This window comes from Corapipo altera, unplaced genomic scaffold (genome assembly GCF_003945725.1).
Source record: "Corapipo altera isolate COAL_440 unplaced genomic scaffold, ASM394572v1 64, whole genome shotgun sequence".
NCBI lineage: Eukaryota > Metazoa > Chordata > Aves > Passeriformes > Pipridae > Corapipo > Corapipo altera.
In genome coordinates, this window is record NW_020884893.1 from 12,067,263 (window position 1) to 12,095,194 (window position 27,932).

At 50.0% G+C, this 27,932-nt stretch overlaps 1 protein-coding gene across 1 annotated transcript; it reads left to right on the plus strand.

The window, feature by feature from the left end:
* Positions 1-1,182: 1,182 nt before the first annotated feature.
* Positions 1,183-21,688, plus strand: MAFB (MAF bZIP transcription factor B). The gene is made up of 3 exons (XM_027646184.1): positions 1,183-1,193; positions 12,123-12,128; positions 18,237-21,688. The coding sequence occupies exon 3, from the start codon at positions 18,672-18,674 to the stop codon at positions 19,605-19,607; it is 936 nt and encodes a 311-aa protein (XP_027501985.1). The 5' UTR covers positions 1,183-1,193; positions 12,123-12,128; positions 18,237-18,671; the 3' UTR covers positions 19,608-21,688.
* The last annotated feature ends 6,244 nt before the right edge of the window (positions 21,689-27,932 follow it).

Here is a 27,932-nt window from a genome sequence, read left to right on the forward strand (position 1 = left end):
TATAACCCTGATCTGGAATTTATTACATTCATTACAATCTTGCTGAAGTAGGTAATGTAATGGACTATTACTTTTATTATCTTTTTAATCCCTCAAAATTATTAGGAACTGACTAATATTTGGCATCACCCTGTTAATGTTTAAACAGAAATTGATATCTTCATTCATCTAATAAATGATGGGATCTTTTTTCTGCAGAAGAACTAAAGCTGGTGACTCTTCTTTTTTAATCTGAACTAGGCCAAAAGATTTCTAAGTAAAATCATAAACTGACAATATGGTAATTTTATTAAATCAGCTCTTTTATCGGGTTATGAGAACACTTTCCAGAACGTTTTCATGACTCCTGACTGCCTGGGAGCAGCCTGGGCTCCATTGTTCTCTGTGGGGAACGGATTCAGACTGTACCTCAGCAGTCAGCCCTTTAATCCAGCTTTTTGCCTCCTGACCAACAGAAGCAAAACCCCCCCCGAGACACGACAAACTTTCCTAACCACTCCAGAGCAGTGTTTTTCAAGGTTACCCTCAGGTGCTTTAAGCTGGCCTCCCAAAGCCATCACTTTCTTACACATGTTCTTTAACAGTCCCATGTCTGGTATCCAGAAGGATGTAATTAGTGCCACTAATTCCCCACACACATTGTCAAAAACACGAGCACTTCCCTCGCTCGCTGGCAGGTTCACTGGGTACCTCTGTCTGGGGACTGAACCAAGAGCCATGCACTGCATTGTCTGTTTTGTAGGTTAAGGAGTCTCCTGGGGGTTATTTCAGGGTGGCAGATGTGAACACAGACACGTGGCAGAAGCTGTCCGGGGTCCCCGTACCCTCCTGTGTCCCACACGTGTGCACACGCGTGTGCGCAGCCTCCGGGCACCACAGCCCATGAAACTCGGAGAGCTCCATCTGGACAGGCTGAGGTGCAGCCTGGTGCTGTGCAGGAGGTCCCCTGGGGCCTGAACTTTTCACCAGAGTGATCTGGACTGTGTTAGAGCCTTCACCTGCAGAGCAGTTGCCATCTGGCCAGTGCTGTGCGCGCGCCGCTTTCCCCAGCAGAGTTTCCTGCTGCCGGGGGGTCACTGGGGTCAGGGGCACGGGAGCAGGGCTGTGCCATCTTCCACGGCTCCCAGCAGAGTGGCACCACTGATCAGCAGCGGCAGTTGGGTCCCTGACTCCACCAGGAGTAGAGTTCTACTGTATTTGAGCAGCATTTTTGTTTTTCCATATAAAATCTACCACCTGGACTTCACCTCTGGCTAAAGCCCTGTGGTGTCTCAATGGGCACACTGGACACTTCCCAAAGACACCTAAATGACAAAATGCCATTTTTTGGAAATAACTTAGAGACAGTAACTACGTAAACAAGTCTCTGATGCAATTTGCAAAAGCACCTCAATTTTATATTCCATTGGTGATGATGAAGGTGCTTTTGAACCTGACATAAAATACCTATTTGTACTTTTGCAAAGCTTTAGACACCTTGAAAAAGAGGAGTTGAAGTCACTTCTAAAATTGCTCTACCAAGTCTGGCCCTTTGGCACTGGCAGAAATGTTACCCAGCATGCAACCTTTGAAAACATCCAAGATGTGTTTTAAAACATTTAATTTGTATCTCACCTTACAAGTGCTACTAATATTCATTATAGATTAAGGCCAAAAAGAAGATAACAAAGAGTTCTTTAGAGTTTTTTTGGAGTAAAAACTCGGTTTTGCAGCACAGTGCAAATGAAAGGCAAGAAAACTTTCTTTGGGCAGTAGACCTAAAAACCAGCTACTGAGGTATATATATATTTATATGTATATTAAAAAGACCTTTTTGTTAGTATACAGGTGAAAAAATGCATGGAGTTGGTGGCATGATAAAAGCACTAAAAAGGTGACTCACGGCGTGGTTTATTTCTAATTGAGATGAAAAGTGAAAAATATAAAAATATAGAGGCAACCCTGAAAGAGGAACATTTTCTGCAAATTGACCAGGTACAATGAATATGAGATAATATATGTTCACAGAAATAAAGGTCCCTGAAACAAAACCAAATTGACAAGTGGCAGTTTCAGTGACAATGATGAAAATGTTAGCAGGAAGAGCCTGCTTGGGCTGCAATTGTGGGATTTTTGGGAATCATGCAGAAAAACCAAGCTAAAGACTTTTACCTGCATGTTCATGTCTTCAAATATCACACTGTGCCCAGTGTTGGAGAGGAGGTGGGGTTAGAGGTGCAGCTGGGCTCTCTCTACTGGCTTTGATGGCCTAATGCTGGTCAAGAATCTGTTACAAACATAACCATGTTCTGTCCTCAAATGTCCTCTCAAAGTTCAATCACCATTTTTATCCTGTAGAACTGAACCTGCTGTACGTACCTGACCCAAAAAATCCCTGAACCATTCTGGTGCCCTCAGCTCATGGCCTGACATCCACAAAAAGAGATGGCAGGGAGATGCTATTTACTGAGACTTCTATGCTCCCAACTACACTTTTAAAATACACTCCATTTTTGTCTCCCTACTAATTGTAAATAATAAAGAATCTAGGATTTGGTGGCTGGTTCACAGAAAATCAAGTCTTTCAGATGCACATTAGAGCCAATACTTCCTTGTCTTACATAAATGCTGTCGCTGCTTTATGATCTGCTGCTGAGATGGAGTAAAAGGAGCAGAGGAAAAGAATCCCTTTTTTTTTTTTTTTTTTTGTATTCCAAATACTGCTTTAATAAGAGTGAAAGTCTCTCTTTTTCTCTCCTTATAGCCCTACAGCAAATAAATGGAGGTGTCAGCCCAACACCCTTGTAGGTTTAAACTGAATGGAAGTGTCCTTTTGAAAAGCTTGTTCTGTCTGACAGTCCTGAATGTGCTCCTATTGCAGTTCCTTTGAACACCCATCTTTTCTGTGTTGGTGCTCTGCTGACATGGCTTTTCGCTGAGTTAAAGATTAACAGAATGCTGCAGGATGACAGGACTTTGTGATAACTTAATTGCATGAAACATAGTTGTTCCTATGCAAATCGGAGTATAATTGGTCACTAAGAAATTGCTCTCCCTGTATAGAGATGGTAAAGTGGATTTTGGACACAGGGGGAGTAATAATCTGTTGCCTTTTATCATACTTGAAAAACATAGTTCATGGTTTTTACGACGAGTGTTAAACATGCATTTAATGCCATGAAACTATTTGATTATGTACATTAAATATCAAGTCTGAGAGCTCTAAAGCCTCCTTTTAAGTGTATTTTAACAGCTGACATTGGAATTAACATAACAATGTGGGAGCTCTGCAATAGATTCATAAATTGTGAATCCTAATGGACATACCTTGCAAAGGTACCAGGGTATTTACCAGACAGAGAGGACACAGCAGAAATTCTTTTTAAGGAGAAAACACTGAAGAAGCTCCCTGAAACCGTTTCTTTATTACAGTGAGGTTTAGATAAGGGTAAGTATGGGATTACAGCACCATCTAAAACAATATCATAAACCAGATTGGAGAATGATATTATAATCACAGAAAGGGGACTACTCCAGGGCAGCTGCTGCAGCTCTGACTAAAGGTGTGTGCTAAGCAGCAAATGAAGAAAGAAGGTTAAGAGCTGAAGAGGTGTGTGGTGACCACAGAATCTGGGATACTGTTTCCCAAACTATTTAGCTCTTTACCTTAAACAAAAGCAGGGGTTGGGGAACCGAAGTGTGTGAGCTAAGCAAGAGCACAATTACAGTGCATCCCACCCTTCTCCCCCGGTGTTTGGCTGCAGAGGCTCCACACTTTAGGAATGCTAAAGCACAACGGAATGGAAATGGTCTTGGAGCAGAGCGAGCTCCCGAAATGAACTGCACGCAGCCCCTCGTGTTGGCATGATTGATACTGGAGCATGTAGGTGTAATGAAACTGATGCTGTCTCTTCTGCACCTGTGATTTATTGAGTACAAATTTAAGATGAGAAAAGGCCCCATACCAGGAGCTGCATCTTCCCCCTCAAAGAGGGTATGGTCATCCATCACCAGCCATTGCAAAGGGCCCAATAGTGAGCGGCTCATCAGATGAGCCAATAGTCTCTTTGTTGGGATTCCTAACAAGTGTTGGATCAGCAAAAGTCTATTTAGGCTGGTGGACCTTTCAGGACCAATTTGTAGTGGGTCACTGATTCTGCTAGTGTATTATCTTCTTTACTACTAGTACCAGTTGGGCAAGCAGCAAAGATTAATGATTTTAGCTGCCGACTATTTGTGGCAATCTACTGCTTCTGGACCAAAGATTAAGATTTTTTTGTGCTTTACTAGAAAGGACACACCTTTTATCTGGGACCTGTTTTTATTTGCTGAGTTCTGTACAAATGCTAAAAAAAATGATAATAAAATAGTGGGCACCTCAGTTGCCTTTTTAATGGTAATAAATAGGATTTTTGCTGGTCCATAGCACAACAGAAGGGGGTTTTGCAAGGGAATGATAAAACTCAAAGCTGAGATTAAGTTTCATTCTCATTGGGATACACAGCGTGGCAGAGCACAGCTTTCTTCCTCAATACACAGTTCTGGGAAAATATCAAGGTCTCTCTCCCTTTTAAAAAAAGGGGAATAAGGGAAATGGGACCTCTACAGCAAGAGCTAATTTTCCAGGTTCATATTTAATTGTTTTTCATAGCAGAAATCCCCATTATAGTGGACTTAGCCAGGGTGCAAAATACCTCAAGATCCATCCCAGGAGCCTGAACCTGTGCTGGGCTCCCTTGGCTTCTGGGGAGCATCTGGGATGCCAAGAGGCTTTGGTCACTTTTGGAGGAAGTTTCCTTGTAAAAGAATTCAGAAACAAGGATGATGTGACTGTATCATTGTGGCAGAACTACATGAGACACTGACTGACAACTGCCAAGAAAGCAAAGAAGATTGGGGTGAGAATTTGGTTAAACAGTCTTTTCAGAGATATTACCTGTCTCTCATTAGCCCACTGGCAGACTCGGAGATCTGGACCCAAGCTCAGGGGGTGGACAGCAGGACACTGGGCAATTCTACAGAAATGCCACTGGCTCCTTAGAAAAAGATGAGAGCTGGTACTGCTCAGCTCCTTGGGAACATCACTGCTGGAGAAATGAGCAGTGGAAATATAATGACAACTAAGTATTTCTGCTGTTGGAAGGAAGAACAATGAAAGAGCCCTAAAGGGACAAAAGAAGCCCAAGATGCAGCACTTCTGAAAATTCTAGTCCAGGTTTTCATGGTCAGTATTATTTGCCTGTTCCAGTGAGATGTTCTAGAAGCTTCCCAGCAGCTGAGGAGGAGACAAAGGGCAGGTCAGCAGAAGGATGTGAGCAACCAGCAGTGAGAGAACGGTCCAGAAAGCAGTGGAATTCCTGCAGGAATTAATCTGCACAAAGGGCTCCAAGTGCAGATGGGCCAGGGCTCGTGGGTGAGCTCAGGACAGTCCTGTGCACCCCTGGGAAGTCAAAGACATGGCACAGCAGTGTTTCCAAAGGAAAGCCCAGGACTTTCCCTCCTCTGAAAGACAGCACAAAGCATCTGAGTGCGTGAAAAATGCACTCATCGAGGATCTAATTTTTAAAAGGAAGAATTGTATAAATGACCTAATAAAAAAGTGATCTAATTGTTTCCACAACTGCTTCCGAAATTGCCAGAGCCTTTTCTTCTCGCTTGTCATTGTTCATGGAGTCATAAATCACAACCCAGGAGATCACTCAGCCCTTGACAATTTGCAGCCAAACTACCAGGTCTCATTTTCGACCGGGCCACAATCACTGACAAGCTGTTACTTAAACAGTTGACAGGTTCAAAATAGCACAAACTACAAGGATACCATCAAGTAAAGAGCTTTTAATTTATTTTTTTTACATGCTTGTCTCCTACTCTTGTCATGAACACTGTCAGAAAACACGGGACTCCACTGTAGGTGCTGCAAAAATCCCATTGTGACATCTTACACGAATATAAATTTTCCTCTGTGCTGTTTCTTGAAATATTGATGTAATTTCATAAGGCAGGTAAATTTCTATCACTTTGATGGACATTTATTAAAAAAAAGTCTTCCCTGTGTCAGATGGTGTTTTCCTACTTCCATCAGACTTTTGCCAAAAATGAAAACCACAGAAAGATGAAATTTTTAGAAAACCACCGACGGTGCAGGAAATCAAACAGCATCACATTGCACCTCACACCTTCTCATTTCTTGGTGCCCATCTCCCTGGGTTTGTCCCCGGTGGCATTGGGATGCTGGTGGTTCCCTGGGAGTGAGGTGCTGGAGCCAGGGCTCCTCGGGTTGGAATCAGCAGGGAAGCTGCTGGGGCAGAGCAGCAAAGCTTTGCTGCAGCAAAGCAAACAGCATGACTGGCAACAAAGACAGGGTGATGACACACAGATTTTAAACCCCAGCTACCCAAACAACAGGAGGTGTTCCACAGATTTGATCCCCTGGCTGACAAAAGCCCTTCTCTTTTTTGTTCCCCCAGCAAAACTGACCTTGCTCCTTTTTGCAGCTGGATTCCATCCCCTGGTCAGCCTTGCAAACGTGTTTTGACATTGCTCTGTGAACCTGGGCCATGTTTTGAACACACAGTTATGGAAACTGGAGTGAATCTGGCCCCACAAAACACCACTGTGGAATTTTTTCTGTCATATCAAATGCAATTAATGTCCTTCTCAAACCACTTCTCAAATAATCACACAAATCATGCAGTTCAGACTCATTCCTCTTGGCACTTTCTTGGATTTTATGCCATTAAACAACAAACAACCCTAACCAAACCTCCTTGGCAGTCCTTCTTTTTGGGATGGTCACGCCATGTGCTGCAGCTCCTTTCTTTGAGGAAACTCTCCCATACCCAGGGAAAGTCATAAAACCAGTTTTTTCCATGAATCATCAGGTGACCTAACCTTTGCTCAGAAGGAACAAGCACCTGACAGAAAGTTGGGGCCAAGGAAACAGCTTTCCTGACCCATGAAAGGGATCCCAAGAATGGAATTAATAACTGAGCAGTGGCAAAAGGAGAGCCAGTGTTGTGGTGAACTTCTAACTCAGCTGCATTAGAAATTAAATGGGGGGTTACCTGCATGGGAGTAAAAGCTGGACAGATTTCTTCATAGTAGGAAAAGTGAAGAAAAGGAAAGGAAAAGAGAACTTGCAGTAATCTCATAGTGCAATGTTTCAGGGTTTCTTTGGGTTTTTTATTCCTCCAAGTGTGGCCACCCTGGGACAACACAGCCTTTTAAAGAGTCTTTTATTCACTTTTAGCCTGGTTTCATGAAGCCTTGGCACACAAGCAGAGGACACTGGTGGCCAATGTGCTAGGTAGGGTTCAGCCACTGAGCTTGAACTTTTCCCAGACCTTGGCTGGAGAGCAAAGCCAATTAACTCCTCATGGCCAGGAGTGGGAAGGATATGCTCATGGGAGAGCTATGTGCTGCAGGACACTTTCCTGTGCCCTGCCAACTCAGGGACAGGAGAGGAAAATGTTACTTGTATTTGCAAATAAACCCACTAAAAGTCAAGTTCTCTGGCTTAGTGCAGGTTTTGCAAAAAAACCCCCAAAACACAAACACCAAACCAAAACAAAAGAAAACCCCAAATGAAAAGACTCTTTGCAAACATGGCACTGCAGTAACTACTGGAGACTTTGCTTCCTTTTCACTTTAAGCAAAGCATTATCATGTCCAAGTTCAGACTTGGATACAGTTTTTTCCCTACTGAATTCAAAGGCAAAGTGCACAGCTGGCCTGGACTCCAGTCTGCTGAATCCAGAATCGACCTGCCTTAAAGGAAGATCAGATCTCTGCTGCTGATGCTCCACAGCCAGGGGAAAACATCAGGGAGCTGCTCAGGAGCTGCTCAGCAAAGCCCCCGAGCAGAGCCCAGCTCTGGGTTCCTCCCGGGCACACTCGGGGGAGCACTTGGGGCAACCTGGCCCCAAGCAGTGTGTCATCCTTGTTCCTAGACAGAGAGTGAGCCCCTGTCCAAGGGGAGTGCAGGGAAAAGGCTGGATGCACACAAAGCATCAGCTCCAAAGAGCTGCTTTCAGAATTCCCCTTCCTGTGATAGAACGAGGTGCTGGAGGACAACCAGCAGCCCTGCATATTCACCTTGATTTAGGAACAGTAATATCCCAGCTCTTCCACAGGAGATTTTTAGCCAGTTAAAGAGGCCAAGTGACACGACAAAGGCCAGAGAGGAAATTAGTGGCAGAGCAAAAAAAACCTGATTCTTCTCTCACACCCCCCCAGTTCCATCAGTTGCTCAAACTTGTGCAGGACTGGTCTTATAGAAACCAACAGGAGTTTCAGTGGTTTGAAGGTCAGGCCTAAGCACAGTAAAACCCTGGGGCAAAACTGTGTTTGTGCTCTCCCTTCCCTGCAGCAGGTTTGTGTTCCACCCCCCTGAGCAGGAGGTTCCTCCTTCACTGGAGTCCCTGGAATAAAGAAACGCTTCTGGGAGCACGCTGAGCAAATGGGTTATTTTGAAAGGACAAGTTAGCTCTGTAATTTGCCTCCACAATGTGTTCTGCACTCTAATTACAAATGCAAACACAGTAATTGAGAACAGCATCATAAAACTCTTAAGGAAGCCCTAAGTGATATAATACATGGACATGTTTACTATTTGGTGCAGCAGGATGCCTCTGTGATGTTTTCCCCATGTTTAAACAGGGTGGAGATTTGCTTTCTTTTGTAAAGTTAATTCCATGACAGCAATTCTTCCCTCAGCCTTCCGATTCTAAGCCTGGATCAATTAAAATACAGCTTTCAGGAAAAAAAGGAAAGGACTGGGGGGCTGCACTGCTACTCCCCTTCCTAAACTGTCCTTGGGGAGACTGCAGCCCTTCCAGGGGTTCACGGGAGAGGGGGGTCCCTGCACAGCTTCCCTTCAGGTACCCATAGTGCAGGCAAGCAGTGGCTCTTGGTGCTCTCCCCCCACTGAATGCCACGTGTTGGGGTGTGGAGAGGAGTTCAGAGCTCCAGTGTTTCCCAGTACAGGAAGGGTGAGTAGCTTGGGCCAGTGAATGGCAAATGCTCACAGGCTCCTGAGAGCTTCCTGCATGGGTGGAAGGCAGAAGGGTCTACAACATCCTGCACACAGTGCAGTCCCACATTCCTGTCTTCATCCACTTTGTGCCTTTTTACCCTTCTAACCCTCCTTCCCTGTCATCACCCTCCCCATGTCAAACTGGTGTCCTGCTCCAGCCAAGACTTAAATTGAGGTAAAGCCTATGGACCTCAGAAGTCTTCCCAGGCACAACACAGAGAACAGAAGTGGAAAACTGAACAGAACATCAGCCCTCTCATCTGGAAAACCCCTTTGGGATGCTGGGTGGTGGGGAGGAATGGCCAGGAGGACTCTCAGCCCTCCAGGGAGTAGGGTAAGAGGAGCGGTGGGACCGACCCTTTCCCAGAGGAGCCCAAGAGCAGCAGGGACCAACACACTGAGAGAGGATTAGGCCTGAGCGTGCATTGACAGGATCCTACAGGCTCACCTGAGCTTAACAGCTGCCAAATAACACGACAAATCATGTGATTCAAAGCAGAACAGCTCAAGCTGCCCCTGGAGATGAAGGAGGACACGTGTCCTCTCCGGGGCTCGCACGCGCGCACACCCCGTCTCCTCACATTTGCTGAAAGCTGCTCTGGCCTGATTTTCAGAGGTGCTGAGTGCCTGCAACTCATCATGACAGGCTATACATCAAATCCATCACCTCTAGGGAAACTTGATTACCCTAGTGGAAACCCTCGTTTCGAGCATTTAACTGGTTCCTACTGGTTTCAGCCGGTCAGCTGGGTTTTGGACCGGATCAGCTGGGGCTGTACTCATCCTTCAGGAGAAATAAATCCAAGTCCAGGAAGACCAGTGTAGGAATCCACTGAAATGTCTAGGCAGGTATCAATTAAAATAAGAATCAAAAAATCTATTTTTAAAACATTGAACCAATGAAAATAACTCACACTTGGCTGGCTAGAGCTGTTCATCAGGTGACTTGCTGCTGAACAGATGTCTCCAGCTGGGAATTCTTGGATGAAATTCTCTATCTTCTCCTTCTTTTTAGAAGTCAGTTATTAAAGAAGTACATTAGAGGTTTGAAACATGTGCTAATCCAAGCCAGAAAAACAACACAAAACAGAAACCACGCATACATTGCCAAGAGAGAGGTTGCTGAGGTGTAATCACAGCTTTCAGGGGTGAAGCTCTTTATCTGGATGTGTGAAGGATGAAAACACACTGATTAAAACCCCTGCAAATACGGAGTTAATGTTGAAGATAAATAGGGCACTCACACTGAAAGCCTGGAGAATCTTAGAGAAAACTGTCCAGGAGACTCAAACGTGCTTTTATCACAATGCTCAGAAAATGTATAAAGTGCTGGTTAATTGTGTATATGGACATTAGTTCACAGCACTTGGAGATTTTTGTTCCTAAATTTTCAGCCATGGTGGGTATTAGTATATGTATTTTAAAAACATAATGAATACCTGTGTTGCAGTTTAGCCAAAGGGAGATAACAGAAACTGCTGAGGCATGGGCATTTACTGATTGCTGCAGGAGCTGTTTCTTTTATACCTTACAGAGTATAGGCTGGAAATTCTGGTGTGTGTTTCTGCCTCCACTAACATATGAGGAATTGATCCCAGCAGAGGAAAATGATCTTCCTTGGCACAGCACACCTGAAGTGCCCATAGGATTTCCATTAGAATAGGCACAAAAGTGAAGGAACCTTCCCTGAGCACCTTCCATCCCCACAGCAGCCTCTGCTCAGCTCACACTGCCCCTCTCCTTGATTTTCCTGTGATCCCTCCCCCCAGCCAAGGAGACATGGTCACTATTGATGGGATCTCAGAATGATCCCACAGAACTGGCTGATCTGCCTGCAGAGCATTCAGCCTGGGAAACAGTGGTGCTTGGAGCACCACTGTGCTGTCAGCTCTCCCACACAAACTAATCCAACCGTTCTGCAGAGAAGCTCTGGAAGCAAAGGAATAGTTACAGAGCAACTGCAGCTTGTCCCAGGGACAGCACTCAGCTCTGGGAGCCTTCCCCATGGCCTGGCCCAGCAGTATCAGACCTGCTTCCCTCGGACTCTCTGCAGGATCCTGGTGGTGGCCAGTGATGGGAACCATCTCCAGCTTTCCTAGGGACTGGAGAGCTACTGAGGTTTAAGCTGGTAGGTGTTCAGGACATGCAGCAGCCATACAGGCACAGATGCTAAAACACAGTTTTATTTCCTGAAGATAAAATGACAAGTTGCTCTGTGAGCCAAATATCTTGTTTGGGTAAACGAGGCATGATTTACACTCTGAGTCTGATTTGAAATCATCTGGTCTGGGGCTGTTCAAGGCTGTGGATCTGTTTATATGTAAAAGAAGTAAAGATCAGGAACCTTTTTTTTTTCCTGTCTGGGTAACAGCTGAATGACTGTTCCTCAGACTAATGGAGAGAGCACAGAGAGGCATTTCCTCAGAATCATTCCCTTTCTTTGTCTCCTTTGTTTTCCCTTCTCATGTTTGGGACTTAAAAATATTTGAGGAGGAAGGTGGAGGCTTGTAGAGGCCTCCTCATGTCCAGTTTGGTTCATCTTTACTTGTCAGAAATGCACAAAAGGACTTTAATTGCACTGCATAATGGGTTCCTACTAAATATTTCCTGACTTGTCTTCTGCACCTGGATCTCTATGGAGGGGCTGGTGAAGGCAGAGAGCTGAATTCCTCAGGTGAACAGAGAGCTTCATTCCCAAGGGGCACAATAAACCTGATCCTTCCTCTTCTGATCAACAAGAGCACGGAAGCTGCAGACCTGACCAGTACATCAAAAAGGAGCTTGAAAAATACTTTGAGCAAAAAATGCTAACGGTGCATCCTTCTCCTGTAACCACACTGATATTAAATCAGGAAACAGTACGGAACAACCACAAACACATATATACAGGGGCTGTCAAAACAGCAACAGAACCAAATCCCTAATGGGGACTAAAGGTGGAAAGAGCAAGAAGAATATACAGTACAGGCTTTATGATTATATTTAAATCCTTATGCAGCAAACGCTGGAAAGGGAATTCCAAAAGTTTTCTCTATATAAGCAGTTTTTTTGATCCAGGACTTTGTGCAATGAAAAGGAATTACAAATCAGTCTGAATGAAAGGATACAGGTCCCAGTGGACGTTGGAGCGTGTCTGTGGACTCCTGGGCTGTAACAACAGCCCCTGGATCCTGCAAGGCCCAGGGATGTGCCCAGCCCTGCTGGGAGCAGCCCTTCTGCTGCCACGGGCACTGACAACAACACTGTCTTCCTGAAAAATGCCCCCATGGTCCTGGGTTTCCTCAAGCACAGCTGAGACCAGACCTTCCTTCTCTCCTTCCTGACCACTGAAGATCTGATCACTGAGAAAGTCTCCTGCTGAACCCCTTGGAAAGACAGGCAATGGTCTATGGCCAGAAAGGGCTGCTGACCTTCCCTGGGGCATCTCCTGGCTGCTCATGACTGTGTGACATTGGGTAGAGCTCCAGGACACCTTCCCTGTCTCCCTGACATGTCCCTTTTCTATAGCCCTTCCAAGGAAACTAAAAACCCTTGGGAAGATCACCTTTTACACCCAGACATCTGCACAGTACCTCTGAATTCGTAGGAGAAGCTGATAAACAGGAGATATTTTTTTTCCTGTGGTCCCAGTTCTGAAGGGTTTGAAAAGCCTTTGAAGGACACAAAATGGCATTGCAAGATCTGGCTGCAGCAATCACAGTCCTTCAGCTCCTGCTGGCTACTTCAGTCCCCAAAGGCGACTCCTGATCACTCAGGAAGGTTTTGGTGCTGTTTATTAACTACAAGCTCCTAAAAGGGCTCAGATAATAAATTCAACACGCCACGGCTCAAGTGGGAAGCAGGACTGAGCCAAGCATGGGAGGAAAGCTGATCCTAGCAAGGCTCCAAGGGGGGATTTTGTGCTTCTGGATCAGGTGTTTCTGCTACAAATAAGTTTTACTGTGATGGCAAGGGGAATAATAACAAGAGCATGTACTGGAGAGGGAGGCTATGACTGAGACTGCAGAGTTTGGAAACGGTGAGAAAGGGGCAAATTCTCTTGAAAACAAGTTTGGATCAATGTATTCATGGTACCACGGGGCAAAAGCTGAAAGAAATAACTAGAAGGAGAACGTTTTTGCTCTCTGCTTGCCTCCCTGCCAAAGACATCGTTGTGGGACGTTGCAGAAGGGAGTGAAATGATGCCATTTGGTCTCGAAGTCACCCTCTTCCCCTCCCCGGAGTGCAGCGAGACCCCGAGCCAACTGCAGAGGGTGCCGTAGAGGGGCTGTGCTTCTTTTTCCCTGCACAAGAAGGCAGGAGCCAGGCTCGGCAGCAACCCCCTCCCAGCCCCCGGGCCTGCGCAGCTGTCCCGGGCTAACCCTGGGCAGCGGGGGGCACTGGGGGCCGCTCCCGCCCCCGAAAAGAAAATAATATCCACGGGACCCAGGGGTCCTGCATCCTCCGAACCTCGCAGGGACGCGGAGCCTCGCCGGGGCTTGGCCCCGACGTGCACTGGTGGGACTCCCCCCATCAGGAGCCGTCGCTCCCCCTTCCGTCCGCATCAGCCCCCCCAAAGTCGCGCTGCAGCGTTTAAAGGGGGGATACCAGGGCCGACGGGGCGGTGCGGAGCTGGGCATCGCTCGGGGGGACCCCGGCGGGCAGTGACATCCCCGCGGTGTCCCAGCGGGGCTCACGGTGCCCTCACCTGTCCCGCACAGCTACACCCGCCCGGCTGCGCTCCCTCCGCAGGGACCCCCGCGAGCCAGCGAACCCCAAACCCGCCGCCCGCACACCCTGACCCCCGCCCCTCCTCAGCGGGGATTTAATACTGCGAGACCTCGGCAAAGAAAAATACCCCCCAAAAAAACCTACCCTTCTGAAGTGTGGTTCCTCTCCCTTCTCCCAGATCCACCTGTGAAAACGTGTCTAAAGTTAGTTACTGGGATTTGCCCCCCTCTTAACTGGTTCGGGCTAAAACCTGAAGAGGTCCCAGTTAACCCAGAAGGGTTCAATAGCTCATTTTATGCTGCAAAGCTGCTGTGCAGACTTGGTCCGAAGAATGTTGCCCGCTTTACTTTGACAATCCCCGCAGAAAAGGGAGAGCGAGGGGAAACAAAGCCTTATGATTACCAGTAGTAATTTAATCCTAAATTCGTGGGCCATTCCCATCAGCCCGAACAAGCAAACATCAACACTTTTCTTTCTCATGCACATGTATCTGCGATAGATGATTAACCAGGTCCCTCGCTGCTTACACAGGGGAAAAAATCCTGACAACCAGCACGGTGTCTGCTTGCGGTTTGGGAAATTAAAAATCAAGTGAGGGGACGTAGGAATTAGGGAAGTGATGCCCTTTTCCTCCGTCAGTGCCTGCTGCCAGCACCGGGTGATTTCGGTTTGGGTGTATGTTTGTTCATAAAACTCCCTTTTCAGTCGACATTTCCCGATGATGTTATGGGGTAAAAAAAAACTAATTTGGAGAGGAAAGTAACAGTCAGCTCCCAAACCCGAGGAGTTCTTCTCAGATAACCGAACATAAACCCCACATATTTCGCAGTCTTAATTTTTATCAGTTACCTAGACCTGCTGTTTCTAAGAATTGGGGATTGGGATGCCAGCGTAACAGAATTCCTTTTCTAAATGTCACTTAGAGATTCAGGCAGAGACCTACCCGACTGAACACGGATAGGTATCTATATGTTCCAGTTTTAAGGGAGAGATTTCAAATTTCGTGGCTCCAGGACCCCCACTGCCCTGCCCCGGGCGGACACTCGGGCTGGAGTTGATCTGAAATGACATTAACATTTTCTCTGAACTCGTCCCGGTTTTGCCGGGAGTTTGCGAAAGGCAGGGTGGAGAGGAGGGAGAGCGGGAAGAAGTCATTCTTTCCTCGAAACTAACCTTCAAACCCCGCATCTTAAAATACAGAAAATTAAAAAAAAAAAATTAAACCCCCTTCGGTTATCGGCTTTCGGGTGCGGGGAGAAGGTGGCAATTAAAAAAATGCCCGGAGGGTTCGGCAGGGAGGAAAGGGAGATGCGCCCCTCGCCGCGGGGCCGGGCAGGTGGGAGCCTCTTCGGGACGGGGAATCCTCCCCGCAGGAGCCCTCAGCCGCCGCTTTGCCCCGCGGAGGATTTTAGGGTGCGGGCCGGGATGCGCGGAGCTCCCTCCCCCCGCGCGCAGCACCGCGGCTTAGTCCCGCGGATGGGGAACTCTTCTGAGCTGCCTCGCTGGGCTCTTCAGCCCAGGAATCCTCTTCTGCTGCTCCAACGACATAAATTCTTCCCCAATCCTTGTTAAAAAAAAAAAAATAAAAAAAATATACATAATTTAAAATTCACGAAGGAGCAGCCCCCCTAACACATAAATCGCATGGAAAATAACCTTTGGTGGCTGAATTTAAAGCAAAACTGGCCTTTAAGTGGGGATTCGGGGCACGAAGCGTTTCCGATTTTAGTCAGCCGCTTAACGCCGCAAGTTTTGTGGGATGTATTTTGGAAACGGGAGCGGCGGATGGAAGAGCAAAGAAACGGACCCAGAAAGTGTCCCGAAATTCTATGAGGATGAGGATGGACGGTCAAAACCAATCTGTAAATCACAGCTTAAAAGATTAGGGAAAGGGACAGAGTGTGTATGGACAGGGAGATAATCAGATCAATGCTTCCTCCGCCTTTCAGTAGCTCCACCTTGTGAATATACCTCAGTAATTATGAGAGGAAAAAGTATTATCCATCTAATGGCACATTTTGCAGGGCTGCATCCAGGCTTCCCAAGCTCTCGCCAGGGTCCCCTTTCTCTCACTGGCAACGATAACGTTTAACGTGCAGGTAAAAATAAAGCTCTCCCCAAGCAGCTTCCAGGACCTCGGAAATAACAACCCCAGCGGACCCGCACGGGGGTCTCGGCAGCCCCCAGGCCCGGGGAGGCGGCAGCTGCCGAGCGGGGACGGCCGAGCTCCTGCCCCGCTGAGCTCTGCCCGGCTGGCCGGTCCCCCCGCCCGGCCCCGGGGCTCCCCGCCTCGCTGTGCCTCGGAGCCACTCGTGACAACGAAAAGACGGCGATTCCCCAAATCTGGGAGTGCCGGGAAAGCAGCAGCGCGGTGGCCGCGCGGCCCCCGGAGCCCCGCGCACGGCCCGGCTGCGATGCCCGTGGGGGATGCGGAGAGCGGGGGTGCGCAGGGGCTGCGTGTGCCTTCCACGCGTGTCCTCCCGCACACGCGTTCGGAGCAGGGCGACCTGCGGAGACAGGTCTGCGCGCTCCCGGCAGCGCCGTCCCGCTCCGGCCGGGGCCGGGGTGAGGGGACAGCGCTCACCGCCGGGACCGCAGGGCGCGGGGAGCGGCAGAGCCGCGACCGGCTGCGAGCTCTGTCCCCTCCGAATGCCGCGGGGGAACACTCCAACGAGGCACTGCCACACGACATTAAGTCCCGGCGCGTCTGTATCGCGAAGGAGGATTGAGATGAAATTCCCCTTCCTGCTTTCTACCCCCTCCCTCCAGCCCGCAGCCAGAGGGACCCGCTGGAATTTCTTTTTTTTGGGGAAGGGGAGACTTCGCGCGACTTTTGCCTCCCTCGTCCCCCGCTCGGCTGCTGCCGGCTCCGAGGAGATGCGGATGAGAGGAACAAGCGGGTCCGGGCTGCGGGTATCGCCGCGGGGCTGGCGGAGCGTCCCGCGGGGACGGACCCACACCGGGGGGCTCCGCAGTGTTGGGACGGGGGGGGGGGGAGGACTCCGCAGCGTTGTCCCAGGTCCAGAAAGGCAGTTTCCTCCTCATAAATTTCGGGAAAGCAGGTACATCCTGAACTTTCTGGGTGCTTTTGGCTAACTAAATGCGGGTGATGGGAGTACGGGGGATGCCGAGGTGCAGGGGCGGAGGCGCAGCTCCGGAGCGGCGCGGGCGGGCCGGGACAGGGGCAGCCCCGCTCCCGCATCGCTCCGGTCCCGCACGCCCGTCCCCTTTCTCCGCATGGTTTTTTCCCCCGTGAAAAGTAGTTGTTATTCTCTAAAAGGCCACTTGGGGTCACACTTTCTGTCTGTTTGAGCGTAAAAACTGTAAAAAGAAGCCCTAATCTCCCTTAATCGTTACAAAATGTTAAAAAAAAAAAAATCCTGTTACGGGACCAAAAAAAAAAAAAAAAAAGAAACTAAAAAACCTTACAAGGCGAGTACTCCTTTGCGTGCAGTCACTCACTCAGGGAACAGCAGAGGAAAGCAAACACGGTCCCGAAATGTAATTATATTTTCTCCCTTCTCTCCCTAATATTTGCAATTGTCTGTGTCAATGCCGCTGCTTTACTTTAGGGAGAGATTTGCGTCCTGTAACCGGGAGGGTTTCCCCGGTTGTACACGGAGCGCTGGCAGCCCTGCCGAGCCGGTGCTTCCCTCGCTCCCGGCTCCCCGCGCATCCCCCTCGGCTCCTCCCGCAGCCCAGCGCTCGCTCCCGCCCGGACCCGCCGCGCTTCGCGGCCGGTTCTCCCGCGGCGCCCTCGCATCAGGGACGCTTATATAAAGTTGGAGAGGGCGATGCTTGTGCGTGGCGTGGGGGGAAGCAGGGCTGCCTTGACATTTGCTGTGGGACGGCGAAAAGGGGACTTTTGTTATATTTAGAACAAAGGGACGGGCAGGATGTCCCCGAGCCCTCATCCTTTTGTGGGCTGCAGAGGCGAAAATGATGGGGGGGGGGGGAGGGGGAGACAGACAAATAAATAAATAAATAGCGAAACAGATAAAGAGGAGGCGGCGGTGCGGGCGGGGGGAGCCGGGGAGCGCCCGGAGGTGCGGGGCTGGGAGCGGTGCGGCCGCTCAGCTGGCGCTGCGGAGCTGTCACAGCCCGTCCCCGCCTCGCCCCGCCCGGCCCGGCCCGGCCCGGCCCGGCCCCGCCGCGCTGCCATTGGTGCTGCTGCCTCCGGCCCCGGCCCCCGCCGCGCTCTCGGCGGGCACGGCCGTATAAGAAGCCAAAGGGGGCTGCGCTGCGATCACAGCTGCACAACGAGCGCTGGCGGCGGCAGCTACAGCAGAGACCTCTCGGCTCGTCCCCCCTCTCTCCTCCTTTTTTTTTTTTTCTTTTTTTTTTTTTTTTTCCCTCCTCCTTCCTCCCCCTCTTCCCTCCCCTTCCCCTGCGCTGCCAGAGCCAGCGAAACTCCCGTGCAGAGCCCCGCCGCCGCCGGTAGCCCGAGCGCTGCCCCGGCGCCCGCTCGGGCTGGAAAGTTGCGGCAGGCTCCGGGCTCGGCTGCCGCGGGGAGCGGGCTCCGGACTTACAAAACCCGGCCGGGGGCGCGGGCTGGGCGTTTGCACCGACCTTCTTCCTGCACAGACACGAAGGCAGCATCTTTGTTTTGTTTTGCTTTTGCCCTTCCTGCTACCGCTCCTTTCTCCTCCCCACCGGGCGCCGGGAGCTGCCGCAGCCCGCGGTGCGGGGCGAACGCTGACACCGAGAGCCAGGAGCCAGCCAGGCGGCCCCGGGGGCCGGCTCGTCCTTGGCTTTGTTGCTCCGGACTGAAGAAGCCCCAGAAGCCGGGAGAAGGAGGCGGCGGTGGAGGGGGAGCTGAGGAAAGGAAGCGAGAGCTGAAAGCCAAAGTTGCTTTGGAATAGGGGAGCGCAGCCAGCCCTGTGCCAGGCTGCGCGCTGGGGTGAGGTCTCCAGCCCCCTCCGCCGGGAGAGGTGCCCGCAAGACAGCGATGGCAGGAGAGCTCAGCATCGGAGCCGAGCTGCCTACTAGTCCGCTGGCCATGGAGTACGTCAACGACTTCGACCTGATGAAGTTTGACGTGAAGAAGGAGCCCCTGGGCAGGAACGACCGCTCGGGCAGGCACTGCACCCGCCTGCAGCCGGCCGGCTCCGTCTCCTCCACCCCCATCAGCACCCCCTGCAGCTCCGTGCCCTCCTCGCCCAGCTTCAGCCCCACCGAGCAGAAGACCCACTTGGAGGACCTGTACTGGATGGCCAACAGCTACCAGCAGATGAACCCCGAGGCGCTGAACCTCACTCCAGAGGACGCGGTCGAAGCCCTCATCGGGTCCCACCAGGTGTCCCAGCAGCTTCAAGGCTTCGAGAGCTTCCGGGCCCACCACCACCACCACCATCACCATCACCAACACCACCACCAGTACCCCGCAGTCACTCACGAAGACCTGGCTGGCAGCGGGCACCCTCACCATCACCACCATCATCATCACCAGGCCTCTCCCACTCCCTCCACCTCCTCCAGCTCCTCCCAGCAGCTCCAGAACTCGCACCAGCAGCATCCCCCCTCCAGCAGCGTGGAGGACCGGTTCTCAGATGACCAGCTGGTCTCCATGTCTGTGAGGGAGCTCAACAGGCACCTCCGAGGCTTCACCAAAGACGAGGTGATCCGCCTCAAGCAGAAGAGGAGGACCTTGAAGAACAGGGGCTATGCCCAGTCCTGCCGGTATAAACGTGTCCAGCAGAAACACCACCTGGAGAACGAAAAGACCCAGCTCATTCAGCAGGTGGAACAGCTCAAGCAAGAAGTGACCCGGCTGGCCAGAGAGAGAGACGCCTACAAGCTCAAGTGTGAGAAACTTGCCAGCAATGGCTTCAGAGAGGCCGGCTCCACCAGTGACAACCCATCCTCCCCCGAGTTCTTCATGTGAGTGCTTAACAAAAATAATTAAAAAACAAACAACCCCCCCCACCCCCAAACCTGACCCCTGTCACCTTCCCCCGCTCCCATCCTCCTCCGACATCTCCATCCATCCGTCTGCGTGACTAGAGAGAAAGAAGGAGAGAAAAATAGAGACTTGACTTTTTTTTTTTTTGCAGCATCCAGTCTTCTAGAGTAGCTGTGGGAAAAGTAGGCTGGGGGTGGGGATGGGAGAGGTAAAGTGCAACTTTTTGACTTTCGTGTGCGAGTTAGAGACAGAGACAGAGGCAGAGGCAAAGGAGAAAAGGACAAGTGAAGCGTTTTATAGATCGCTTGCTTGCAGAGCGAGATGGACTTTAAAAGAATAACAATAAAAAAGGACAATGAACAAGCCATCTATAACGTACTGCCTGCTTGGAAAGAGAGAGGACATATACAGCACCATCTCATGCACAATTTACCTGCTTGGAAAAAGAGAATAAATAAAAAGGACAATATATGCAAACTCTTCATATATTGCCTGCTTTGAGAAATAAGTTACAGGACTCAGATGGGACATTCAATCTAAGAAAAAGAAAGAATGAAAGAAAAAAAAAAACTCATCAGTTTTATTGCCTGCTTGATTATATAGAAAAATACGAAAATCTGCATTAAAAATATTAATCCTGCATGCTGGACATGTATGGTAATAATTTCTATTTTGTACCATTTTCTTGTTTAACTATAGCATGTTGATCATTGATCATAGATTTCTGTTGTTTTGTTTCATCAATAAGAAAAGCATCACAAGTTATCAAACTTTTTACTGCTTGTGCAGTTTTGTTCGTTGGTTTTGCTCTTGTTTTCTTTTATGGTTGTTAGCTTGTAAATATCTGCTACTTCAAACCGCACAGGAAAAAAATACACAAAAAGCAAAATAACATTTCAGCAGGCTGGTTATACGGTTTGTTTGGTGTTAAAGAGATACTTAAGGAAAAAAGTTATGGGCATTTTGCATTAGAAAAAAACCCAACTTTGTATATCTGGTGCACTTTTAAGTTGTATTTTTTTGTTGTTGTTGTTAGTTTTCATTTTGGTTTTTGTTTGTTGGGGCAGAAGCAAAAACGCCTGAATGGTATTGACAAACCTAAACTTAACAGGGAAAACCCCTCATCGGTCACTAGAACCTACTCCATGCCTTAAAGTGGCAGCGAAGCTCTTTCCTTCAGGACAATTCCCAGCCTGGAGTGCTGAGGCTTGGCCATACAGTTTCCCTTCTGATTGTACACTCAGGAAGCGAAGGACGGACGAGATACCAGTTCCTTTTCTAGAACAACTGCCCCTTGATTTTCGGTAAATAAAGAGAAAAAATAACCCCAAGCCCTCCTCGTTAGGAGTCAAGTTGCGACAGCAGCGAGGGCTCCGTGTGGCCGCTGAAGTTGGGTTTCTCAATGGCAGCAGTGGATGAGTGGGCTGGGAAAGTGCATAAAACTAAAACTTTTTTTAAAGAAGGCATACTGCAACTTTTGAGTGTATTCTTTTGCAATGATTTGTAATCTGCTTTTCTGCTTCCCTATGCAGCGAGTGAAAGTTTTAGCCAAAATTTATTTGCAGTTGTATAGTAGTAGTAGTTTGGAGTCTTATGGGTGTTTTTATTACTTTTTTTTTTTTCCTCCTGCAGGTCAGTAAAAGGATTTACGTTGCACTGACAAAAATACCAAAATGAAAACTTATTTTTTAGTTTCCTTTTAGGATAGCTGGCACTGCTGGCCGGATGCATTTTAAGTTTGTATTAGTTTATAAATTAACAGTAATAACAAGATTGTAATGAACAGCATGGTGCTTGCAGTTTTAAATATTGTGGATATTAGTCATGCATCAGAAAACGATCTTTGGTTTTTACTGATTCAACTGTGTTGAAATCAAAACATTGCAGCAGCGGAAAAAAAATTGTTTTTATTTCATGTAAAGTTCTGAAGGGATCAATTTCAAATCCTGCTTATGATATGAAAAATATTAAAAACCTGGTCTATTGTAGTTTTATTCAGACTGGTTTCTGTTTTTGGTTATTAAAATTGTTTCCTATTTTGCTTATTAAAATCATTGAAATGGCATTTCTTGGAGGGACCTGCTTCTCTGACGTCTCGTGTTCCGGGGGGAAAAAAAAAAAAAAAAAAGAAAGAAAGGAAAAGTTGCGGCCCCCTCCCCGTCCTCACCCTGCTGCCGGCGCTGGGCTCGCGGGGGGCGCGGGGCCGCTCTGCCCGCTCGGGAACGCTGCTGCCCGCGGGCAAGGAGCGCTCAGCCCCGCGCCCTCCTCTGCTCGGCTCCGAGCTCCCCGTGGCAGGGGGAGCATCCCCCCAGCCCCTCCGGGGGACCCCCGCGCCGGCCCTGGAGGGGTGTCCCCCCCGGGCTCCGCTTCCCCCGCCGGGAGCGGGAGTGTCCGGCCTCAGCCTCCCCGGGCTGAGGGAGCGGGGAAGCGCTAAGGGCACCCACCCCTCTTTTGAATTTTTCTTTTTCTCTCTCTTTTTTTTTTTTTTTTTTCCTTTTTACATTAGAAAAGGAGAGAACTTGGACAAGTCTGTCCTTTCCCCGCTCCTTTGGGATCCGTGCTGGCCATTCACTCTCCTCCCGTCCATCCTCGTCTCCGTCTGCACACTTTATTTATTCCGGCTGCTTTTTTTTTAGCGTGAGCAACGCGAGCTTCAAAGACTCTTTAGGTGCATGTGGGGAAGGGGACGTATCTCCCTTCACCACCCCCCAGGGCTCAGCATCTCGTAGCCCCAGCACCATGCACCAGCTGCTCTCAAGGCAGAATAGCTGCACAGCTCCCTAAAGTGAAGCAGGAGGAGGTTAAAAATACCACCCGCTCCTTGCCTGGGTGCGGGAAAGGGACTCCCAGAGCCGGGTCGCAGCGTGTCTGGACGCTGCTGCTCTCGGAAGGGTGAAAACGGTGTCGAACTTTAAATCCCTCTTAAAACCAAAATCCAAGGTACCACAGAAACAGAAAAAATAGCTTCTCTCTGCCCTGCTGCCCTTCCCAGGAGCAGTGAGCTGTCCTTGCAGGGGCAGCGTAAGGCGTGTTTGGAGAACAAACCGGTTAAGGACAGAGTGTGGAAAAATAATTTAAAAGCAAATACGGTTACTTAAAACAAAATCCCATCTTAAATGCCATCCCCATCCCTGCCTTGTCAGAGCCAGCTGGGCCAGCCACTGGGCTGAGGGAGTTTGGAAGGGGCCAGGGCCCGTCCCTGCCCCCCGGCCGCATGAGTCAGGCCCGGAGAACAAGCTCGTACCCTGCTGCCCTGCCAAGGGGGGACAGGAGTTTGCAAAGGAAAGGGCTGGGAGAGCCTGGCTTTCCCTGTATAGCCTCCCCCCTTGCCAGTAAATGCTATGGCTGCAGAAAGCCTGAGAGGAATATTGTTTGTGGGAACTGCCACCGCATATTAATGTCCCCTCATGCATGCATTGAATAAATCACTAGGCCTAATTGAACAACAACAACAACAACAACAACAAAAAAGTAGGAAAAGCAGGCCTTAGAAAAGCCCTCCAGATTCCCACCGCGGAGCGGGGGCAGCGGCGGGGCAGCCCCCGGCACGGCCCGGGCAGTCGGGGCTCTGCTGGCCCGGCCCCGCTCCCGGCCTTTCATTTATTCCTTTTAAAAGGAAAGAAAAACGCAACCCCGTCCCACCGGGGGACTTGGGGCCGGTGGGACCGGGGCCGGCAGGGCTCGGCGGGCGCGGCGAGGTCGGGTTGGCTCCTCTGCCCGCGCAGGCGGCTCCTGGAGGGGCTTCAACGCCCCGAGGGGGGCAAAACCCACCCGCACTTGTGCTCGGCACGACCTGCGGCTGGGCAGCACCGGCACCGGGGCCAGGCAGCCCCGCGGGGACCGGGGCGGGCAGCGCTGCCTGTCCCCCGCTGCCTGTCCCCCCGGGGGAGCCCCCTCGGCGAGGGGTGACCCCCTTCCCTTCGCTCGCCTATTGCCGTCCGCGGGATCCATTTGATGTCTCGCCGTTCATCACCGGGCTGACACAGGGGCAACCACGGAGAGCAGCTCCTTGAAGCGAAGGGAAAACTCCTCTTTCCCCTCTTTTCCCCCCCAGGAGCTGCCTGCCCGCGGGGGGCTGCGCGGGTCACATCGGGAGCGCCCGCCCGGCGTTCCCCGCTCCCCTCGGAGAGAAGCTGCGTGTCAGCTGCGGGGAAAGAGCATCATCCCTTCCCAACCCTTCTCCCCCGTCTCTGGACGTGCCGCTTTGCCCGCGGGTGCTGTGCCCGTCCTGCGGTGCCGCAGCCCCAGCCGGCCTGGCCTTCCCCGGGGCTCGGAGGGGTCGGGGGGCGGCAGCCGCTGCCGCACTCCGGGGCTCACGAAGGCCACGGCTCGGAGGGGCCGGGCACTGACCACTCTCCGCTCCCGAAACCGCCCAGGCGACCCGTCGCTCGCCCTCGGGGCTCTCCGGGGCGAAGATGCTGCAAAGAGCCTCCAGAACAGCCGGGCGCAGCGGCCCCCATCCCGAGTCGCTCCTTGCAGCCCCGGGAAGGATGGGGTCGGGGTGCCAACGAGACAGGACCGGCCCCGGGCCCAGGACTCGGCCCGGGCCGAGCAGCCCCGGCCGGAGCGGAGCCCCAGGTGCTGGGGATGCGCGGGGAGCAGCAGTGGCGGTGCCTTTGCCGGCGGTGGGAGCCCCCCAGGGCAGCCCGGCGGGGGCGGGCGGCTGCCCTGCACCCCGGGGATGGACGGGGAAGGACCACAGGTTTGCCCCGCTAAATTTGTCTGCCAGACGACGGTTCACTACGCGATCTCGTGTAGCGCAGGAGGACGACTCCCTCAAGTGAAAACCACGATCTCGCAGTGTTGCAAGGGCTGTTGCTAACAGCCGGAGCCAGCTCCGCACCCCCCGCCGGGACAGAGGTGGCGACCGGCTACGGCTGCTCCCAAATTGAACGAGACACTCAGACAGGAAACACAATTGGCAACAGCCCCCCTTCCCCCATTTACTGACACAGAGCTCACAGACTATCGCTGCCAAGCGCTTAATAGACTCTTCTCAATATTCCCTTCCCTCCTCCCCTCCAGGAGGGTGTACAAAGCTGATTGTCTTTAATTCCAAAACAGAGACATCTAAGAAGACTAAAAAGACTTTTTGAACTAAAGATAGACACATCGCTCTAAGACTTCCCAGGGATGCTGAGCGCTGCTGCCGGCCGGCAGATGAGTCGCTCGGTGTCGAGGTGGGCAGGCGAGATGTGTTATGATGACGAGCCAGGGGTTTGCGAGGTAACTGTTCCCAGTTGGTTTGGGGTTTAATTTTTTTTCTCTTTTTTTTCCTTCCCCCTTTCCCCTCGGGCTGGCGTCGTGCCCGCCTGGCTCTAGCAGGCTGCTCAGTGCGGGTGATTGACAGAGCAAGGTCAGGGAAGCTCTTCGGGGCTGGGGGTGTCGCGTTTCGGGGAGGGCAGATAAAACATCTCCAGCGCTCGGCAGAGCCCTCTCCGGCTCCGCGGCCGCGCAGCGCCGTGCTCAGGTTCCGCGGGGTCGGGGAGCTGCCGGGCTCCCGGCCCCGCGCCTCCCGCTGCCCGCATCCTGCCCTGCCCCGCTCCCGGGGGTCCCTCTTCTCTATCTTCATTTTTGTTTTTAATCTTTATTCGGGCCAGTTTCGCTTTACTTTTTTTCTTCTCTCCCTTGCCCCCCCTTTAAAATCATTGCGTTTCACTCCACCAGGGTTACATTAAATCCGAAGGTCTGTGCACACACACACTCGCACTCTAAATAGCTTATTGCATAATCCCGTGCAGCGCGTTCAGTGATGTCTCACGCAGCGGTCTGGTAGGATCCCACGCTGGACTTTTGTTTCATGCAAGAAGGAGAACAAGAAGAGGAGAGTTAAAAGAGGCTTTCAAGCTCTGCCTTTTCTTGATTTTTAAGTGGTGATTTCAGTACTGAATTCTGAATGCAGCATGAAGTGCTGCAAAATGCTTTCTTGCTGTTGCATCGAGGAGAGGGAAGAGACAGTTTATATTTTAGCTGGTCCCCCACATCACGGTGTGGAAGTGTTAGGAAATGGACTGTGGGGGACTCGAGACCTCAGGTGCTGCAGATCCTTTGCCTTAAACAGAATCTCTCCAGTGGGGGCTTATTGTGTGTGCAGTTTTGTCACAGTACAGCAGAAATAAACACTGCAGTAAAGAGGGAAAAAAATAATTCCACATAGAGAAAGAGACATGTTTTCCTGTCCCATGGAGACTGCTGGTGGGTTTTAGAGATAGTTGTCCTTTGCCATGTTTTATTTCCCCTTTCAAAGTTTCACTGTTTGTCTTAAGGCACAGATTCAAAACACTGCATTTCCACTTTATACATGTGTTCTCTTAAAAGATTTGTTTAGACAAGGAAACCAATGCTAAGTGTTCTCACTTGAAAGAAATTAAATATATAGAATGATAAGCTGCTGCTAAAATATATAAAAAACACTTAAATTAATAATAAGAACTTGTTCTGAGGCAAAATTCAATTTTACTTCCTATTATGCAATCTTTGCATGTAAAGTTGCTTTAATGCAAAATAGCAGCTCATCAAAAATTCTGTTTTATTGGTATCAAAAATTTATGATATCCTGAGGCATGAGGGGCAGAGAGCAAGGTAGCAAAGCTGTGTCCTTTTACCAAGTTTAGTGCTTTCTTTAAAGAAACATCTCAAACTTATTTCTTCTCCCTTCTTCCTCGTTGTCGGAGGCAGTGGGTGAAGGTTTATAGCAGAGAAAACTCCACTGCCAATGTCACTGTGCTGCTCTAATGCACCATTTTAACTGTACCCTCTCTGCAGACTCTTGCTTTTATTGCAATACTAGGAGATAATAGGACATGTCCACACAAATACAGAGCTGGGACTATTTCTAAACTGTGATGTTTTCATCCAATATTGCAATAATGCATATGTATTGCAAATATATGGGCATTGCTCGTGCCTGCATTTGATTATCGAAGCCTGAAACCTCCCTCTGATAAAATGTAAAGATCTAATTCTGCTTTAGCCTCGACTTCCCACTAATGAGACTTCATTTGTTTCCAGAAAGGTGCTCCTGGCTTTATAAAGGATATTAAACACTCGGTGACAAGGGCATTGTGGTCAGCACGATTTTCTTCTGAAATAAGTGTGGCAAGAAATCGGTGTCAAGCACCTGAAATCTGCATTTATAAAAATAAACAGTCCTCCTTCTACAGTAGAACTTCAGGTTATTTATTAAAGCAGGCCACTGCCCTTTCCCAGGGGCATGGTGACCTGGCCAAGGTGAGCTGCAGACTGACAGCAGGGCTCAGCCTGATGAGCTGCTCTGGGCCTGTCCCCCCCTCACAGAGCTGGAAGCTCAGGGCAGGATCCCTGAGCACCAGGAATGGGGAGGCAGGAAGGCAGCACGAGCCCCTCTGATCCTCTCGGTCCATGGTCCTGTTTTATTTACTGCTGAACGGAGCTGAAACTTTCCTGCTGCTTCAGGGGGCCCATTCACAGAAGAAATTACAGAGGGTAATAAACCTGCACCTTGGACTTCTGGTAACTGCTTCTTCCTTACTCTTATACTGTGGTGCACTTATTACCTAAAGCTTCTACAAACACGAGAAAAGGAACATATAATTATAAACAGGTCTCTGAGCTAACCCTGGCCCTCACAGCTCTCCAAATCTGCATTTTCCCCTTATTTAAGGTAGCCAACAATTACAGGAAAAAGGGGGTTTGAGCCTGAAATCTGTGCTCATGCAATCCTGAAGGAAAGCTTTTACATTTCCCCTCAGTCTGCTCGTTTTCCAACGACACAGCTCCCCGAGTTTGTCAGTGCTCTTGCAGTGCTACCATCAGCTCCAGCCCTGAGCCATCCCGTGCAGCTGCTCAGGCTGACAGACAGAGTGCATTCAGGACAGCAGAAATACAGGACTGCTGAACTCCTTCTGACACAGCCCATCCTCATTTCCCTGTCAGCCCTGACCCCGGCTCAGGCGCTTTATTCGGGTGTTGCTGTGTGCTCTGAGAGCACACCAGGATCCCAAGGGCTGAGGAGCACAAATTCATCAGGGCCAGCACTGGTTTTGTGGAGTGACAGGTTAACCCACTCCACAGGGGTAGCAAAGATGTTTGCCAGCAGAAAATGGTTTTGAAAGGGTATTTCCAGGTCCTCACTTATCTCAAGTCAGACCCAAAAGAACAGAGTGTTAAGTAAATACCTGTGAGCCTCTGGGGCTACGTAACCAATGAGTCATGCACGAGTCAGACAGACAGACAGGAATCATGATAATAACATTAATAATAAAGAAAAGTCTATGGCTTTCTGATTTGCAGTATTACCAGAACTCTCTCGTGCAGTGATTTCTGTCC

Coding starts and splice junctions, on each gene's coding strand:
- MAFB (XM_027646184.1), top strand. CDS start 18,672: ATGGCAGGAGAGCTCAGCATCGGAGCCGAGCTGCCTACTAGTCCGCTG.